This window comes from Bactrocera latifrons, unplaced genomic scaffold, assembly GCF_001853355.1.
Source record: "Bactrocera latifrons isolate USDA-ARS-PBARC rearing strain unplaced genomic scaffold, ASM185335v1 scaffold_138, whole genome shotgun sequence".
Taxonomy (NCBI): Eukaryota; Metazoa; Arthropoda; class Insecta; order Diptera; family Tephritidae; genus Bactrocera; species Bactrocera latifrons.
In genome coordinates this window covers 720,631-739,673 of record NW_017534830.1, presented here as the reverse complement: position 1 = coordinate 739,673, position 19,043 = coordinate 720,631, and the positions used below count along the sequence as shown (strand labels likewise).

The 19,043-nt window shown below is 35.0% G+C and overlaps 6 protein-coding genes across 7 annotated transcripts in view; 3 read left to right on the top strand and 3 right to left on the bottom strand.

The window, feature by feature from the left end:
• Positions 1-364: 364 nt before the first annotated feature.
• On the bottom strand, positions 365-6,932 carry LOC108965262 (2-acylglycerol O-acyltransferase 2-like). Its single transcript, XM_018927536.1, has 6 exons — positions 6,810-6,932; positions 6,661-6,758; positions 3,957-4,088; positions 3,559-3,882; positions 590-765; positions 365-522 (listed from the first exon to the last, which is right to left on the bottom strand). Exons 1-6 carry the CDS (start codon positions 6,930-6,932, stop codon positions 365-367), a joined length of 1,011 nt encoding a protein of 336 aa, XP_018783081.1.
• A 1,720-nt stretch (positions 6,933-8,652) lies between these two features.
• Positions 8,653-11,243, top strand: LOC108965259 (kinesin-like protein subito). Its single transcript, XM_018927532.1, has 5 exons — positions 8,653-9,317; positions 9,378-9,967; positions 10,030-10,439; positions 10,515-10,695; positions 10,761-11,243. Exons 1-5 carry the CDS (start codon positions 8,771-8,773, stop codon positions 10,857-10,859), a joined length of 1,827 nt encoding a protein of 608 aa, XP_018783077.1. The 5' UTR covers positions 8,653-8,770; the 3' UTR covers positions 10,860-11,243.
• Positions 11,244-11,521: 278 nt separating this feature from the next.
• On the bottom strand, positions 11,522-13,307 carry LOC108965242. The gene is made up of 6 exons (XM_018927507.1): positions 13,120-13,307; positions 12,891-13,055; positions 12,639-12,821; positions 12,177-12,263; positions 11,942-12,106; positions 11,522-11,874 (listed from the first exon to the last, which is right to left on the bottom strand). The coding sequence occupies exons 1-6, from the start codon at positions 13,204-13,206 to the stop codon at positions 11,686-11,688; spliced, it is 876 nt and encodes a 291-aa protein (XP_018783052.1). The 5' UTR covers positions 13,207-13,307; the 3' UTR covers positions 11,522-11,685.
• A 112-nt stretch (positions 13,308-13,419) lies between these two features.
• Positions 13,420-14,476, top strand: LOC108965263 (28S ribosomal protein S28, mitochondrial). Its single transcript, XM_018927538.1, has 3 exons — positions 13,420-14,000; positions 14,051-14,172; positions 14,226-14,476. The coding sequence occupies exons 1-3, from the start codon at positions 13,698-13,700 to the stop codon at positions 14,392-14,394; spliced, it is 594 nt and encodes a 197-aa protein (XP_018783083.1). The 5' UTR covers positions 13,420-13,697; the 3' UTR covers positions 14,395-14,476.
• LOC108965261 (probable inactive tRNA-specific adenosine deaminase-like protein 3) lies at positions 14,418-17,493 on the bottom strand. 2 transcript variants are annotated; one of them, XM_018927535.1, is made up of 2 exons: positions 17,109-17,493; positions 14,418-15,651 (listed from the first exon to the last, which is right to left on the bottom strand). In XM_018927535.1, the coding sequence occupies exon 2, from the start codon at positions 15,637-15,639 to the stop codon at positions 14,503-14,505; it is 1,137 nt and encodes a 378-aa protein (XP_018783080.1). In that variant the 5' UTR covers positions 15,640-15,651; positions 17,109-17,493; the 3' UTR covers positions 14,418-14,502. The 2 variants fall into 2 exon arrangements, with proteins under 2 accessions (XP_018783080.1, XP_018783079.1); XM_018927534.1 differs by lacking the exon at positions 17,109-17,493 and adding an exon at positions 16,280-16,358.
• Positions 16,621-19,043, top strand: part of LOC108965258 (acetyl-CoA carboxylase) — a 28,294-nt gene continuing 25,871 nt past the window's right edge. The window contains exon 1 of the mRNA XM_018927530.1: positions 16,621-16,730. Coding sequence (XP_018783075.1) covers positions 16,721-16,730 — 10 coding nt within the window. The 5' untranslated portion in view covers positions 16,621-16,720. The remainder of the gene's footprint in view (positions 16,731-19,043) is intronic.

Sequence of the window (19,043 nt, the reverse complement as noted above, 5' to 3'; positions counted from 1 at the left end):
GCATACGAGAATTTACAAAGAGACTCCATAATCAATACATTGTGTGTAAAACTCTAGTTGAGTCTCTAAATTTACAGTTATTGCAGATATTACAAATGAGAACCCAGTTGGTATTCACTTTTTTCTTCTTCTTTATTGACATCTACACCACTTACACGGATATAATCGAATTTCACTTCTTCAAGTGGGATTATATACGCCTTTCTACAATCAATATTTGAGAGAAGACAGATTCCGAAATACATGAAAATGGCGATCACGAATTTGGAAATTTAAACACTACCCGAAAATGTACCAAGAAATAAGAACAAATAATTAGAATAATGATAATACTATAGATAATATGATATTACAATTAGCAATATTACTTAATTACAAGTTTAACATTTTCGTAATTTTCGATGTAATTAATTTTGTGTGTCTCAAATAAATCTTTTACACCTTCAATGACTTTTTGATGAATTTCATCCACATATTCCGGTTGGGGGTTATCATTTTGTTGCACTTCGATTGGTTTGCCGACTGTAAGTTTATAAAAATAGCTCAAAAAGTATTGAATATTGTAACGATTACATGCAGTGTTACTCACCCACTTGTACAATACGGCGCTTGAATGGAAGCGGAAGGCCACCACGCCCCTTTACAAGTATTATCGATATGCCCAGTAAGTATTTCACTGCCAATTGCCAATGCAAAGCCCATTTCCCATCCCAACGCTCGAAGCTGTCCACCTCACCGAAAGTGAAACATGGAACAATAGCAGCACTAAGGATGAGAGAACGGATGTCTACTTATATACAAACACTTTAAATGGTACGAATGATCTTCAGTAAGCAGAAAATAATAAAAAAAAATATAGTATTCTGAAACTACAAATATTGTCAAGTCCAACTACTCGATATTATCCTCGATTTGCAAACTATATTAGACCGAGCATTTCCTCCTTCCCAAATAGAAGTCGCAACTTACTTTTCCAACTTTTTCGTATTATCTGGCAACTATCCGATCAAAAACTATATTATCAACAAATTATTTCCAAAGGACTATTTCGAAAATGGTCAGCAGAAATTAATAAATTTAAAGTTTTACTTATGAGAGGAGTCCACCAGCTAGCGAAGTTTCAGAGATAGCAAAGATACGAAGCAACCAGACAGTACCTATATAAATATAATGTGTACTTAGAAGAAATACATTTTTTGCATTAAATTGAAGCTTTAATTTAGCATAGTTAGAATGATCGAATTTAGGTCAACTATGCACCGCTTTGTCCACAAATTTCTTGTTATTTTGAAGTTAATTCCATAATGTCACTCTCATAGAAACCCTAGTCAATATTGAGAAAGTCCTTCCCCGTAGACAGGAACAGATTCGGACTGTAAGGTGGAGGAATATGAACCCAGGGTTTCTAGCGATTCACTATCGATGTGTGTGGCCAAGCGTTGTCCTGATGGAAAACAATTTCTATTCTGTTATCTAAAGCTAGCCGCTTCTGATCAATTACTTCAATCAGATAGTCCAATGGTTGACAGTATTAAGAGTTTAGCCGTAGGCAAGCAGCCCAAAGTAGATTATTTCCTTCCAATCGCTCCAAACCTAAAGTAAAATTCTCCTGATCATTAATACTACCGCGGACAGCTTTGCGCCGGCTCACAGCAATTCAATCACGACCGTTTCCGCCTATCATAAGTGAATTGATCGATTTGCTTGCGTTTCATCAACGTCTCGCAAAATAGAAACTGGATCCATGAGCGAAGCAATAACAAAACAGTTTTCTTTATTTTGAAATGTTTCTAACATCTTATAGCGTAACCGAACGTTGACGTGGACGTTCTTAAGACAACACTTGAGTTTACGAAAACTAAACGAATCCGCACTTATAACAGATTTGGTTTTGGATTTCAAAGAAATTTATTATGTGAAAGTACATTCGCTGCCAATATGTATTGAACTCAATTTATTTTGCATGATCACCATGGGCACGCTTGCAGAAGTCCAGAGGCTTTTCGACGATTTTCAACCATAAACCGCATAAAACCGTAAATTTTCGGGTTACAATGGTGACTCATGGATTGTGTGGATTGCTGTCTGACCAATAACGCATATTTTGCTTATTGACGAAGCCTTTCAGCGAGAAATAATCCTCATCTCTGAAGATGGTTTTCGATTAATGCGCTAGCGGTAGCAATATTCTCGACACTATGGGCACTTTTTTATCTCACAGGCACGAGAACATTTTGTACACTGCCTGTGGATTCAAATTTTTCCACTAGACGCTCAATTGTTGGTCTAACAGGACAATTATGACGACCATAAATTGGTCGTAGTGCTCTCAAAGTTGAGGCCGCTGAAGCTGAATTTCGGCAGTAAATTTAAAAAATTTCGACTCGCTGTTGGATAGTATATCATTCCTTGATGAAATGGCAAACCTTACTGAAGAAAAATGTCAAAAATCGGGAAAAAATAAGGTGTCGTTTGCTGTCCCTATCGGTCTACTTTTCTAGCCTTCCTATTGGAAAACTCGTTACACAAGGTGCGTTCCAAAGTAAACAGGACTTTTTAAATCAAGCGCACCCTGATGGCGCCATCTATTTATCGACTGATGCGATAGAATCTGCTGTCTTTATCGATTGTTTTTGAGTTTTAAGTGTCAGTATGTTTGTGTTATCGGTGCGAAAATGAGCTTCGAACAAAGACCCAACATTAAATTTTTTTGTTTTAAAGTGGTAAAACTTTTACTAAAACGTTTCAATTGAAGAAAGAAGTTTAAGTCGACTATTGCCTATCCCGTAGTATAGTGTACGAGTAGTTTCAACGTTTTCAAAGTGGTCGTGAGGACATACATGACGATCAACATGTGGGCCAATCAAAATCCGTGATCACCAGAAACTCCATCGAAAATGTGCGTGAATTCATCAAAAATCAGTCGAAATCATAATTGAAATTCATGGAATTGGAATTGAACATCTCCAAAACTTCGGTTTATCGCATTTTGACCGACCATTTGAGCTTACGAAAGGTGGTGCACGGATTGTTCTGCACAAATTGACTGGCGACCAAAAATTGCTTAGAATCCAACATTCGATTCGACGCTTGTGACCGATTATGTGTTCAAAAATCACATTTTAAATATTAGCCACTCCCCGTATTCCCCGTATTCATCTAATTGGGCACCGTGCGACTTCTTCCTTTTCGGAAAATACATTTGTCCATGAAAGGAAAGTGTTATGTAGACGTACTTTTGAACCGTGCAAAAAGCTGCATTGAAGCAGAAGGAGACTATTTTGAATCAATTGATTTTGCCGAAAAAAGCCATTTGATCTGTTCTCTTTTTAAAGTCTTGTTTACTTTGAAAAACACCTTGTACTTATATATACATATATATATATATGTGTGTGTGTGCGTCCAACACTGTAGCATCCGGAAAAAAATTTAAGGATCGTTTATGCCACTACTACCACGTCTATACCTTCGGACCAGTTTAGCTCCTTACAGATATATTTATAACTACTCAGAGAAAATATACAAACCTTGTACTATAATTTTTATAGTCATACATACCCACTTTTTATGGCTACCCGAACAAATCCTTTACGTCTCAAAAATGTCAGCTCATATTGGCCAGGACGAGAGTCTAAAGCCTCCTGTGCACCGCCAACAATAATGAAAACACCATTAGACGTGAAACCATCACCCTGCCAGCGACTGGTCAAATAATGCATTAAAGAGTTTTCCGATACCGAAATAAAGCCGCAAAGGCGCAAATATTCATGCAGGAATGGCGTCAAATAGGTGGCATTCAAAATCGTCTGCCTCGGTCGTATGCCGGGAAATAGTGCGAGCCAATTGTCAATGTCATATGTAATGTTAACGGTGCAGCCATAACTAGTCATAAAAGTAAATAAATTAATTAGCAACTTGAATTAAACTGGAAGACCATACTGATTATGAAAACTTACGTCATAACACCATGTGGAAAAGTCGCGAACACATAATGACGGTTGGCGGGTAAATCTACTGTTTTCACCAATTCGATTGGAAAATAACGCCGTAGTTGTTTCCAAAGCCAGTTACTGCGAAAAAATCTGATGCTTTAAGAAAGAAGTTATTATTAAGTTAGGTGGGCTAAAAAAAAAAAAAAAAAACTACGCGAACGCAACAAAATTCCGTCACGTACGTATGTGCATATATGAATAAATCTGTATTAGGGTGGGTCAAAAACCGAATTGTTTTTTTTTTTTTTTGTTTTTTTGCTTGGTACTCTGAAAAATTGTTTGATAAAGTGATAAAGGGAAGGCTCTCCAATTATAAAATTATAAGCTCTTAATTGTAACGGGAAGGTCCTCCGCCTATCGGTTTCCTAATTTTTTTTTTTTTATTAATTTATAACATTTATGGCCATTTGCATATTGCCATACGGCGAACACCGCAGACGATGGAACGATCAACTGTACGAGATATACGACGACATTGACATAGTTCAGCGAATTAAGAGACAGTGACTACGTTGGCTGGGTAATGTCATCTGAATGAACGAAAACACTCCAGCTCCAGCGGGAAGAAAAGGAACACCTCCTCTCCATTGGAAAGACGAGGTGGAGAAGGACCTGGCTTCGCTTGGAATATCCAATTGGCGTCAAACAGCGAAAAGGAAGAACGAAGAAGAATGGTATGCACGTCAATAAAGAACAAGAAGATATACTAATACAACTCATACACTGGCCGACATATTCAACATAATATTTGTTAGAAAAACGAAAATCATTATATGTAGTAATGGGAGCTGGGGTTGTACCCAATTATACTTATTTTTGCCAATACTTACTACATACTACAATATTAGCATGCCACGTACTAAAAAAAACTGTTGTGTTCCCTGGGTTTCATAAAATACCTATATAGGGTGTAGGTCAAGTTTTCGCCCAATTTTATACATTTTAAACACAAAGATACACTGAGTGTAGTGAGGCTATCTATTTTCATTGATATAACTCACTTATTGGCCGATATATGCTGTATAAAGTAAACCGGAAATTGGAAAACCTTTATATTAAGTGGGTGCTCATGAAAATGTTGGCCCGATTCAACACATTGTTAATACACCGAGATATTATTGTCAGGAAAATATTTTCTCTGAATTTCAATTGTAAATCCCATACATTGACCGGTATTTCCGGTCAAAAGTAAACTATAGATACTGCGGCTTAAACATTTTTGGTTGGATTTGGACAATTTTGGTGATAAGATGCCACACTCTAAAGACACTATTCGTGCAAAGTTTTATCCTGTTATGCGTCTTGATTTGTATACTGGAAAGTGAAAGAATCGAATGTGACATAGGAATGTAAGAAGAATGCCACGGAGTAGCCGAAATCGGTGGGTCCGATAATTTAACATAAAATTGGGCGGTACCGCCTTCATCGTCCCCAGCTCCCATAAAGCCCCCTCATACCATCTCCTGTCTAAAATCTGAAGTATTGAGTTATTGATGTATAGCACTTTTAATAGTTTTTAGCAGTACCGTTATATGGGGAAAGAACCAGGTTATTTTCCGATTTCATCCACAGTGTAGATAGTGGTAAGGGATTTGTCGTGAGCAAATTTTATTAGTGTAGCTTAAGTAGTTTTCTTGCTGCTACGATAACCAATGCCAAATTACAGTTTTGTATCTTAGTGCTTAGTTATGGTCTTTTATATGTTTTCGATTAATGGCATTTTGTGACCGTTACAGTGGTCCGATTACGTCCATCTACTAACTCCACCTTACTTTCTTGCCAAGGAACATGTGTAAGAATTTCATTAAGATATCTCAATTTTTACTCCAGTTACAGCTTGCACGGGCTGACGGTCAGACACAGAGAGTCAACCGTATTTCAACTCGTGTCGTCATCCTGATCATTTGTATATATGTATGTATATAGTAAGTATATAACCCCATGTCTATTTCGATTAATTTTAGGTGTTACATACATATAACCGTTAGGTGAACAAAACTATTATATTCTGTGGCACATGTTATATTGCCACTAGTTTTTAACTTTCATGCAATAAAACTGAAATTTTCAGTAATATTACGATAGGGCCACCAAATTAAAAAGTTTAAAAAAGCTTTAAAAAATAGTAATGTTGCCACTTTTTTAAAAAGTTTTTGGAATAAAATTATTATGAAAATTTTATTTTTGCAATAATTTAGGAGTTTTTTTTTTATAATTTTATTTGCATTCACATTTTATATAAAACTAGTTTACTAATTTAAGAAAAAAGCCGCCACTAGCTTAAATGAGCTTACAATTGGAAAAAGAATTTTGAGTGTTACCATATGCTTAAAAAAATTTGGAATTGGATTGATTAGAGAAACGAATTTATAACATGAAGATAAGATAAGAAAACAAATATGTAGCAACAAAAATAACAAAAAGAAATTGGAAAAAAAAATTTAGCGTTGCCACACGTTTAAGAAGTTTTCGGAATTAAATTGATTTGAAAAACGATTAATAATAATAAGATAAAATAAAAGAATAAATATGTAGTAACGAAAAAAAAAATTTTTTTTTTTGCTTATTTAAGAAAATCAGCTGAAACTTATTTCAAATTTTCATCCAATACAATTTATGAAAAAAAAAAAACTTAAAATAAATTAAATAATTAAACTAATTTTCTCACCCATTTCCCTTGATGTTCAAAATGAATTTCGCGCTTGATATGTGAATATAACAAATGTAGAGAAGCATTGTTATTCTCCCAAAGAAGTTGCCATACAGCTAAAATAGTTTATATAAAAAACAATTTATAATAAATAAATAGTTACTCACAAGTAATCCAAGGGCCAGGATCCAGCAAAACGAAAATAGGATTGTGATTACCAACAAATAAATTAGCGCAGCAAGTGCGCCCATAAATTGCCGAAACCCGTGTCCTTGCTCTATATTGGCCATTTTTTAAAGAGATATTTTTGCTTTAAACTTAAAATGTACCAACAACTTTTGTGTCACAACTGAAAGTGCTTATATCAAACTACCAACCATTGGCTCGCACTCCAAATACGAAAACAAAGTGCATACTCAAGCAATGGTAAAAACTCAGGCTTTTAAGTTAATCAAACTAATTAGTCACATAGCTGCATGCTTATTCTGCAGCTTTTATTAATTTTTTTAACACAGTTTTTATAAATAATAGATCAGACTTTTTGCAAACCAATTTACAATTAAAGTCAGTAACAAAAACAAGTAAGGAAAAACTAGGTTCGAGAAACATTATATTTAATTAACACGAGAAACATTATATTTAGCAATTAATTTAATTATAATAACACACATATTGTAATTGTATATATGTATGTACATACTTAAATCCTTTAAAGTCAGTTGAAAAACCATTTAGCAGAAATCATTTACTTATGACTTAAAACTAAAGCAAGCTCGAGAACATATTTCCACAAACTTCATTAATATAACTCGAAATTTGACACATGTGGATGCTAAGGGAAGTTTTGAATTTCAATAAGATCTCTCGCAGTTCTGTTAATCCGATTTTGCCATAGTAAGAAACACAGAAACGATAAATCGATTAAATCGGGAATAGTTACGCAGCTGTTTTTTTTACCCTTGGCTGGATAAAATGGAATAATTCCGGTGCGTAGAACCAGCTGTCGTGGGAATTGAAGAATGTCCTGCATAAAACTAGTGGGCACGCAAAAAAAGAAGGCAGGTGCTCATTGCTGAAGCTCAAAAGCATTAAATCAACAGCAACCAACTTACATCGCTGAGAGGTTAAGCATGGTCAATTGTTTGAATTCAAATTTCTCTATTCACTTAATACCCTTTTTAATAAGATCCGAAGCCGCAAAAGTTTACCTTTTCCTAGTGCATTACAGCGACCTCCGCTGGATATTGGTAAAATTAGTTGTATGTCGCATCTGGATCAATTTACTTTTAATTTCTAGAGTCGTTCCGTACAGTAAATTTCAGCAATTTTTTTTTTTTCTCTTTTGACTACTGAAAACATGTGTGAAACAATAACAATTTGGCGGTTCTTGCCGTTGCATATAACCATATTTCGTGAGAAGCATTATGAATATTGCGTCAATACGCTGTTTAAAATCTGCTAAAAATTATTTGTGTTATAATACCATCCATTTCCGGCTGATCAAAACAAAAATTTGACAGTACAGTTTTGTTGGTGTAAACAAAATTCAGTATCCACGGTTATTGTATGCATTCACGATAGAGATTTAATATAAAATTATAATATACACCAATCTTATACTTTACTGCGCTTGAAAATAAGTTATAATAATCAAACTGTAAATACTTACTTTTCTGAGTGTTTTTGTTTAAGGCCCAATATACATTTGAAATGCATAGACATTTTAACTCACGATTCGATCTTTATAACTGCATAATATAATGATGAAAGCAGAAACCGATTGGTTCAATATATTAGATTAGTGTCCTACTTATAGTCATATTAATCTGAGTTGCTGTCGAAATATTATTCATAAATTGAATTTGAATTGGAGTCCACAAATTTAACTCCCTACACTGTACCATTGTGATTTACTCGATGATTTACGTTTAAAACTTGTATTTTAGAAAAAGCGGCAACCCTAAAGAATCCTTCAATTTTGAATTTAACCAGTCGCCTGTCATTATTTTTGTATTTACCCCGCGCCAATTCGAACTACAATAATTCTGTAATTTTCTTTTACTTTACAGTTAATCGTACAATAATTTTGTATTTGTTTAGAAATATTGGTGAACTGAAGCGGTTTATAATGTCAAATTCATTATCCGATCATAGTTCGCTTGGTAGCATGTGTGAAGAAGTGCGCCCGTCTTTTCTACGTGCGCGTGATCCATCCGTAGATCGTTGTTTTCGGCCACGACCAGACCGACAAGTAAGACTATTCGATGAAATAAAAGAGGAAGGCCAAACCGAATATAGTAGCGATGCCGACGTTTCATCATCTTATGAAGACATATCCGTACCACTAAGTGAAGCAAGCACTGATCTAACCACAGACACAAATGCTGCTTTAGTATATTTACGTTTGAAACCAGTTACACAAATATCAACTTCGTATACAATTTCAACGGCGGGTAATGTGCTTATAACTGGGCCTCCAAATGATGCGTCAACAACAAGCAATAACAAAAGTAAAATGGAACAGCATTATAGTTTCTCAGCAGTGTTTGATAGCGCCGTAAAACAGGATGAAGTGTATCGTATTTGTATAGCACCACGCATTGAAAATCAGACTGACAGCTTTACAGTGCTGACATACGGCACCTCGGGTTCGGGCAAAACATTCACATTGCTCGGTAAGTAAGATTTGTAAGTATTACTAAGATAAGAAATAAAGGGAAATTTATTACCCTTAGGTACGCCCAGCAAGCCAGGCATTGTGCCACGTGCCGTAGAGAATATATTCCGTATGAATGCGTCCAATATTTACCCACAACCTGCACTTAAATTAGAGAAAGGTTGTGCCTGCATTTTAGACGATGAAGCGCTAGCCCGTGAAGAAAACATGCGTCAGACGTTGCTGGAGTCATGCGTTGGACTAAACGCAGACCATGAGCTGCTGGAGAAAACGATAAAATCAGAGCATGACTTTCAAACTATAGTGCAGGATGAAGTATCCGTATTCATTTGGATATCATTCGTGGAAATATACAATGAATTGGTATTTGATTTGTTAGCACCACCGCCACAACAGCAAAAAACCAGCCAACAAATGGTCCCACCACAACGAAAGGGTTTAAAAATTGTTACAAACGACGGCAAAGTTTTCATACAAGGTCTAACCTCAGTGTATGTGAAATCGTGTTCGGAAAGCTTGAAATTATTACACTGGGGTCTACAACATGTTTCTTATGCATCCACTTCAATTAATGCTAACTCGAGCCGCTCGCATTGTATATTTTTTATTGACATAATTAAATACTACAGCACCGGTGTGGTTGTCGATGTAAGTCTTTGAAGTTTGCTATAGCTACATGGTTATGCTTAAAAGACTAATTTTATTTTCAGACTTCCTACAAATTCTGCGATTTAGCAGGTTCTGAACGTTTGAGTAAAACACGTAACGTTGGTTCGCGTCTCAACGAAGCTAAAGGTATTAATACGTCACTTATGACTCTTGGGCGCTGTCTGGATGCAGCTAATAATAATAAAAAATTGAAAACCAAGGGCCAGGTGATACCAGTGCGTGAATCGAAATTAACAATGTTATTACAAAGTGCATTGTTAGGCAAAGAAAAGCTCACAATGATAGTGAATGTCACACCCATGGACACATTTTATGAAGAAAACATGAATGTGCTGCGATTTTCTGCAATTGCTAAGAATATTACATACAAACAGCCGCCAAAACCAGTGAATAAGTCGCGTTATTCGTTTGTCGTTGAGAAGGCTAAGTCAGCTGCTGAAGAGAACATATTGTAAGAATGTGGAAATTAGTTAATTTTTTAATTTTTTTTATTCAATGAACATATCTCTATTAATATCCCGCACAGTTTACGCAGCGAAGTGGAGCGTTTGCAATCGGAAATGCAATATCGTCTACTTGAACAAGAACGGATTTTGCGCAAGGAACTGGTCGAATCATTTGAGAAAAAATTGGAGGAAAAGCAGAAGGATCACGAGCAAAGCTTGAAGCATGAACTACAAATGCAGCAACGTTTGCATGATTTAAAGGTATAAAATTATAACAATTTCAAGATTATTGTGTTGCTAAGCATTTAACTTTTTTCTCATTTTAGATCGCTGCGCTCAAACGACAATATGAAAATCAAATTGAAGATCTGCGCGATCAACTCGAAGAAGAGGAAACAGAAAAGAAGCGTCGTACATTAGAATAACAGTAGATAAATTAGAATCACTATTTAAATATATTTGTGTAGAGTATCTTTTGTTATGTTAGTTAAACTTTATTACATTTATTGTATGTACTTTTAAATTATTAAAATGTAATTTCGTTTGCCTACTTTTTATACTGACACCGTGCCACTTTTTTAAATATTATATGGAAATCGAAATTTTTTTCTTAAAATACGGTTGTTAACGGCTAATTTAGTTTTCGATTCGGCTTTGAAAGTGTCAATTCTAAAATGTTTTTTTTTTCTGTAGAGATAATTGCTGTCATTCTACATATTAGTTGCCGTTTTTTGTTTTACCAAAAACGAAACCAAGAAAACAGCATTAACTTTGGTACTTCACAAATAAAGAAGATTGTATACAAGAAATTTATATTCGGTCAGTTTATATAACATACTATAGTGACCCGATCTGGACTATTTCTTCGGAGATTGTACCGTTACCTTAAATATTGTTCCATGTCAAATTTTCTGAAGATATCGTGTAAATGAAAAAGTTTTGCATGTTAGGACGTAATTTTGATCCTTCAGTTTTTATGACAGCTATATGCAATATATGCACCGATATCGCTTCTTGGAAGGAACAAAAACTGAGGAATTAGCGCCAAGCTGATAATTAATATATTTATTTTATAGAGTTTCCCACGTTTCACGGGGCTTACAAAATTCGTTGCAAACTTAACATACCCAGTTCGGGGTTTAATCATAATTAACCATTTGCCTTACTAATCAAGTTTTAATTTTAGTTTATAAAACACTCACATTACAGCATAATTTTTATTACAATTTATTTACAGCTTCAACAACTTTTCTATGCTTGTGGCAAAGCTTTAGGACCTTTCTCCAAGACAGTCTTTATAGTCTTCATCATAGTTGGTATAAGGCCGATATGTCTATCCACACATGCCACCGTACAATATTCGAAATGATGTTGATATTTGGCGAGTTCTGCTTCTCCAGGATTTAATGGCAGCCTTTCTCGAGCATCTTCGCTGCATTTCTTAAAATTGTATGTAAAAACAATTGTAAATGCAAAATACAAATAAATACAAGTTTTAAAAGCACACCATAACACAATTTTGCAAACGTCCTTGAAACTGTCCCAATTCATGCTGCAAATAGTCCTGAGCTTTAGTAAGCGGGACGGCGCAACCCTCAATGCAAGTCTGCACGGAATCTAAGGTTCCACGTTGGTCGTCGCAACATTTAGATGCACATAAATGCATTTCTGACTGGCTTAGACAAATTATTCGAGTGAAAGCTGTCTTTACAAAAAAATACTGAGCGTTGCTGTATACCAACCTGCATTTTGCGTAAGTGACTTGAATACATTTCGTTGATCATATCAGATACGGCGCGTTCTACGCGTTTACGTTGTTGTTCTATCATTTACGAGTGAATACCCTTAAGCGGGAAGTTGAACGATATTTATTTACGTCGATTTGTTTGTCTTACACATTAGCTAAAATTTATTTGCCTACGATTTGTTAAATTTGAATTTTCATTGAAATAAACTATTGCCAAAATAGTTGTTTGACATAAATTCTAAATGCTTTTCTTTATTACTCCACATTTATATTTTTTAACAAACAAAACAACTGTTCCATACTTTTTACTGTGCAATTTTTGTTTGAAATATAATTGTGTTTAATTATTACACACATTTTAAAAACGTCAATGATTAGACATGCCCACTAATATCTTTTTTAAGTCAAGATATTCATCAATATTTGAGAGTAGTGCTGGTTGTGCTGACAACTAAACTTGAGGTATGGACTCTGGACCTTTCGCCAAGACGGATTTTATTGTTTTCATCATAGTAGGTATTAGTCCGACATGCTTGTCTACACACTGTATAGCGCATCGTTCAAATTGGTCGGTATACTTGGCAATATCAGATTCGGAGGGATTTGGCGGCATTTTCACCTTCACATCATCGTTACATTGCTTAATAGAGAAAGATTTGGCTCAAATTGATTTTCTTTAAATGTAGGATAAGTAAGCAATCAGGCTTACCATAACACATCGCTGCAGGCGCCCCTGAAATTCACCCAACTCGTGTTGAACATAGTTTTGAGCGCGTGTCAATGGTGCCGAACACCTATCAACACATCTCTGAACACTGTCAAGGCTGGAATTCATATCCTGACAACATTTTGCCGCACATAAATGCATATCTGTCTACAATTATATTTCGAAGATCACATAAGTTACAGGGTAAACATTTAGTTTTTCACCGGCTCACCTGCATTTTACGTAAATGAGTTTTATCCATATCGTCTACCATCTCTGTGACGGCTCGTTCAATGCGTTGTCTCTGTTGTTCGATCATATTAACAATTTAATTAAAAATTTAACAAAATTACACAATAATTGTTGTAAATTGCATTTGAGGTGTTATGAGTAGAAAACCAGAAAACGTGCAGCGATTGCAACAGCTGATTAAGAGAAAAATTGGATAAATGTCAAACTTCAGATATACGTCTAATCAGCTGACAGCAGTGCAACCGGGCTGAGCAAAAGAAAAAGATCTAAAAACATTGTAGTATTTCAATAGTATATCGATGATAATAATATTTCAGAAACATAAGTTGCGGAAAAAAGTTCTGTGAAATGTTGTTTAGAATGCCATTATAAATAGTTAATTCAAAATCTGAAAAGTAAACAATTTTTTTTTAAATTTTGCCAAACCTATTTAAATGCCTTGTGCGCAACCCCATCAGCTGTTGTTAAAGTCGAATAAGCTTTTGACATAACACTTCATAACCTAAAATAAATTATATTCTACTACGAATCATTATATTTACTATTTTTGAACCAAAAATGTATTCCTTGTACAAAATAACCACAGTAGCCGTTCGCGCTGCACAAATACCAAATATATTACCACATTCATCAAACTTACACAAAAAGCTGGCCCTTCGAACGTTGTGTACAAACAAGGGTATAACAGAAGACACTCAAAATGCCATTGTTGAAAAGGAAGCAGTGGCGAGTGGTGCAAGTGCAAAAAGTGGTTTTGCACTAGCTTTTGAAAAGCACACGGAGGCGGCTACTAATAAACCTGAAGAAGTTGTAGACGACGAAACGTTTGCTGCATTGTTAAGAAAATCAAAGTTCATAGATGTAAGTAATCAGTGATCATTCTTTTAAAAATAATAAAATACATATTTTAGTTAGGGGATCCCGAGGGCAAGATTGTCAGCGGAAAGATCTTTCACGTTGTTGGGGATGATTTATACATAGATTTTGGCTGGAAGTTCCATTGTGTATGCACACGTCCGGCACGCAACGGCGAGTAAGTACAAGTGTTAAAAAAAGTATGTGTGTGTTTGTAATTTACACTTTTAGGGACTATGTACGTGGAGCACGAGTGAGGTTACGCATTAAAGAATTGGAACTCTCAACAAAATTTTTGGGTTCAGAAAAGGATTTGACTATTTTAGAAGCCGACTGCCATTTACTTGGCCTGTTATCATCCCCAGCAAGGCAAAGCACAAAGTTGATTAATGTGAATTAAAAACAAAATGTATGTGCATCAAATATATTCGTAATCAAATTGGTATATAAATAAAGTTTACTACTTAATTATAAAACTTTTATTATAATACTTTAATATATTACGACGTCAACTATACATTACACTGTTTGATTGGTCTATCTTCTTACATTGAAAAACTTCATAATGGTGATTTAACTCCCTGACTGCATGCAGCTTCAAGCGTGTAACCAATGCACCATTATTAGAGCATTTTTCGAAATAAACTCTGCGCGCTCGACTGTGTACAAGTGCCATAGCACACATTAGGCACGGTTCTTGGCTTAAATACAAATCATATCCAGTACATAAATATGGGCCATATTTTTCTAAGTTATCCACATTTTGAGTGGTATTTTGCTCACTGACATCACATTTTATTTTAGCTCTCGGTAATTCTGCACCAATTTGTATATCCTTAAATCTCTTATCGGTTCGTATGAATTCTAAAATTCCTTTGGGAATACCACTTAAGACGGGATTCACTTTTATATCATTGTAAATATCTTCGTCGATATTTTCGAATTCATGCGAAACCTCCTTTCGCCAAGCGCCACCATCTTGTGTACGTGCTACGAAATCTACAAGCACCATTGGACAATGCATTACTGGACTAATTGATGTTCCACTACTTGCCAAAGCAACAACTCCCCTAGTTCTTGGATCAATGCAGATACCACACGGTTTGCTATGTTGCAACTCATTTGTAATAGCTTCCAACAACTCCATAATTTTTGAATGGAATTTTCGCTCTTTCTCACTAAATATACTACCATTGTGGAGTGATTCCATATATTTGTCTGGATGAAATTTGCAAGGCCAACATGCTTGCGCCAGCTCATATTGCCAACGGAGCAGGGGCGGTAGAGAGGGAACATCACCCTCACGTACGTTTTTGCACAACAGATTAACCACATCATGACTAAGTCCCGCAGATTCAAAGTACTGATTTACGCTTTGTCCATTTAAATCATTAACTTTGCACAATAGAATATCCTGTTGTCGTACACGTTTTAAATGCTGCAAGTTCATTTGTTCTAGAGGTAGCATTTTAGATAGTTCCTGCATTACATTTGATATATGGCGCTTATTGTCCAATTCGCTTAGGTAAACTCTAACACGTGGAACCTCTTTGTAGTATTCGTCAGTCAATATGGCAGAGGCATACCACTCGGGATTGTAACTTAATTTCAATCGTTTTATTGACCGAGATTTTTCGTCCATCATAACAAAACACCGCTAAATCAAATATGAATCAACAAGAGTTAAATCAAAAAATTATATACAATATGTACATAAATGAATATATGTATTTTAAGCTAATTGCTTTTGTGGTTCGTCCTCATTTTCTAAACAATTATAACCAGCTGTTTCATCAAAGTCACCATTGAATCAAAACAGTAACAGAGAACGCCAAAAGAGGACGCTCTGTTGAACTTTGTAGGCCATGGTGAAATTAAGCTACGACCGTAAAGTTCTAAAATTTTTTCAACGAAACCGCTTCGTGTGACTCAACAAATCATTTTTAATAAATTAAATTATGTATTTATTTATTCTTTAATCATTCAAGTTTTCACATTTTTTTACGAAACCGAATGTTTACAAATCAAACCTCCTACGTAATTTTTAAAATGACTTAGAGCACTGACACCTGTGCATCAAATAAAAACAAACAAGTCAAAAATCACCCGATAAATAGAGAGAAGAAGCAGTAGTAATAAATGCTGCCACCTTTAATGACAAAGTGTGTATTCGTTATTATTATGCAATTTCGTTTAAAAACTGAATAAAAAATATAAAACAGAATCAATGGATTGATTTCTTAATTTTCAAAACTTATGCTTTTTACTTCATATTGACTTGATACCTCGCAGATAGTGCTAATGGTGTTATTGTAAAAGCGTCACAATCGTCACAATTTGGACAGTGGCATCACCGGCAATCCGATGATAAAATTTGGCAGCAACAAAGTTGTTGAGGAGCTTCATTTGGTGAAATTGACAAATTGATTGTGAAGAAATCAAACAACGCAGCAGTTTTAATTTTAATAATCAATAATCATAACATAAAATAGCCTTTAAATAATTCAACCGACATCACGTGCAAGTGTTTGAAAGTTATTTTTCTCGGCAACAACAACCTGCCCTCACCTCGCTTTACAAACTACCGTTCTATCAGTGCACCTGAATTCTTAATAAGTGGGCCTGGTGGACCGGATAACAGTTATTTTTTCTACATATATGTATAGTGACTAAAAAAAAAGAACGTCAATAACAATTTGATACAACAGTGACGTAGACGAAGCGAAATGGAAATCGGTGAGTAAAAACGCGTATTCCGCTAACAAAACTCATATAATCGATGAACAATTACCGTGCGTCGACCCACCCTTCCCTTCATTAATTACGGTTATGTTAATGTTGTTTTACCAGCGGCTTCAATAAGAGAAATAATTTATTTTGTATGTAAAATGTGGTGATGTTTATTTAAAATATTCATGTGCGCCGTGTTTACACAATGTTTTGTTATCAAATGACATTGCAAATTAAAACAAAGTATATTTTCCACTTACTATAATGTGCCAAAAACGACCACCGCCCCATCGCACTACCATCTCCTACATCTATTTGGGTTTTGCACTTTCCCAATGTTTACAACGTTCGTGTGTTTATTTTCATGATATTGTCGGTACTCACCGGCTGTAGCCATAAAAACTCGCTAGTCGTTCATTCGCTCTCAAAAGTCGCGCCACCATTTACGCCGGGAGCACTAATTGACCTTGGATTCTTATTGGATGTTGAGGCTCGCGCCATTTCTACGTTAACGTGCTAGTGCTACCAGATGTAATGCGAAAAATATGTTCTAAATCATTTTACGTTGCGAACAGTGGGTAGTTTTGAAATTAGAAAACAAGTAATAGTTGTGAGAATAATGTCATAAATAATTACGCTATTTTATTGGTTGCTGTCTTTCTTTCTTACATGTTTGGAATTATTAATGCCCCGTGTAGTTCTCTTAGTTTTTCGAACTTGCAGCTATAAATAATACTATACAATTTCCGAAACAAATATTTTATTTATTTAATAACCGTTGACTTCTTATATAAATAACGATATCTTCATTCTGTTGACATTTATGTGGAAGTGCATGCAAATACACATATACATACATACTCATGCACATAAAGTTCTGATTCGAATATAGTAAATAAAAAACTTTATAAAAATATTGTTTTTGTTTTTACTTAAAATATTCTGTTCTATTTGTAAAGATTTAATAGAAAACATTTAATGATTACTACTAAGGGCAAGTTAGACTTACTATGTTAAACCGAAGGAATGTTTGTACAACAACATTCTATCGGTTTTTTAATCAGTGAGTAGTTTTCAAAAGTATAGTTTATATTAATAATAATCTCCCCAAACAAGTTTGTGCAATGCTCTTGAGTAACAGACTTTGGCCAGATATAAATCACGTTCCGTTCCGTTTTAAGGAGAATTAACTAAATCGGAAACGATATGTTGCAAAAAATCACAATTTTCTATAATAATTACTACCGGAAATAATATCTAAAATAATATTACGACTATCCAATAATTAATGATTTTTAAAAAGTAGATAAAAAGAGTATATAGAAAGCTTAGCTGAAATAAAAGTTTTGTTTATAAGAGCAGCTTATTTTTTATAAAGAAATTTAGTTTTATTAGTTTTTGTAGACTATAACAATATGTACATACATAGCGATTGATCGCATGATTGGAAGCTGTTTAAGTTCATGTTTCTATTAATATGGTCGCGTGTAATCAGTATATGAACACATGCCTATGTGTAGTGATCACAGCAATTTTATAAGAATCACCTCATCAGCGTTTGCCTTTGATTGTGCTAGACGAATGTGTCTAATCTCCACACCGTCCGACATTGACATTGTTGATGTATCACCATGCTTCTGTTATTCTCTTATTTTGCATTTTGTGCAGCAAAAAGAAATAATGTTCAATATATAACGAATAATATTTCGCGGTTTCGTTATCAATATTGAAGGCTAGTACAAATGTGGTATAATTGTATGGGTGCACGTTGCTAACGACTAAAAATTATATAATATTAAATCAAAAAAGTACTATAAGTATGACTATAAGTTTGTAGTATCTGCTCTGCCTGGGTAATTATTATATTGCAATTTAATCAAGGCACGCGTATGTTTTTTTGTGTCGCATTGATATGTACTATGTTAGTACAAAAGCGTACAGGTATATCTACATTCATTTAAATATTTTTAAATGCATGAAATTCGTACAACTGCGTTTTTTAATTTTTTTTAATTAGCTGGAATGAGTTTGGCGCAATGGTTGATATCGGACCAATGTAGCATATCGCTGCCATACAATGTGATGGACCCAAATCCTATTCCCACGACAGCCGGTTCTACGTTACCGGAATTGACTCGGATTTCATCCGACCAAGGGCTGTTTTTTCGGCGATCTAACCCCGTTTGGATCGGTGAGTGTTGATTTGTGTGTGTTATCACTGGAGCAACGCCTTGCAGCAGGGTTGCTCCGTATCCTCCTGACTCGTGCTGGCATTGAGTCCAACCCGGGCCCGGAGGAATTCTTCTGCTGCGTTTGCGC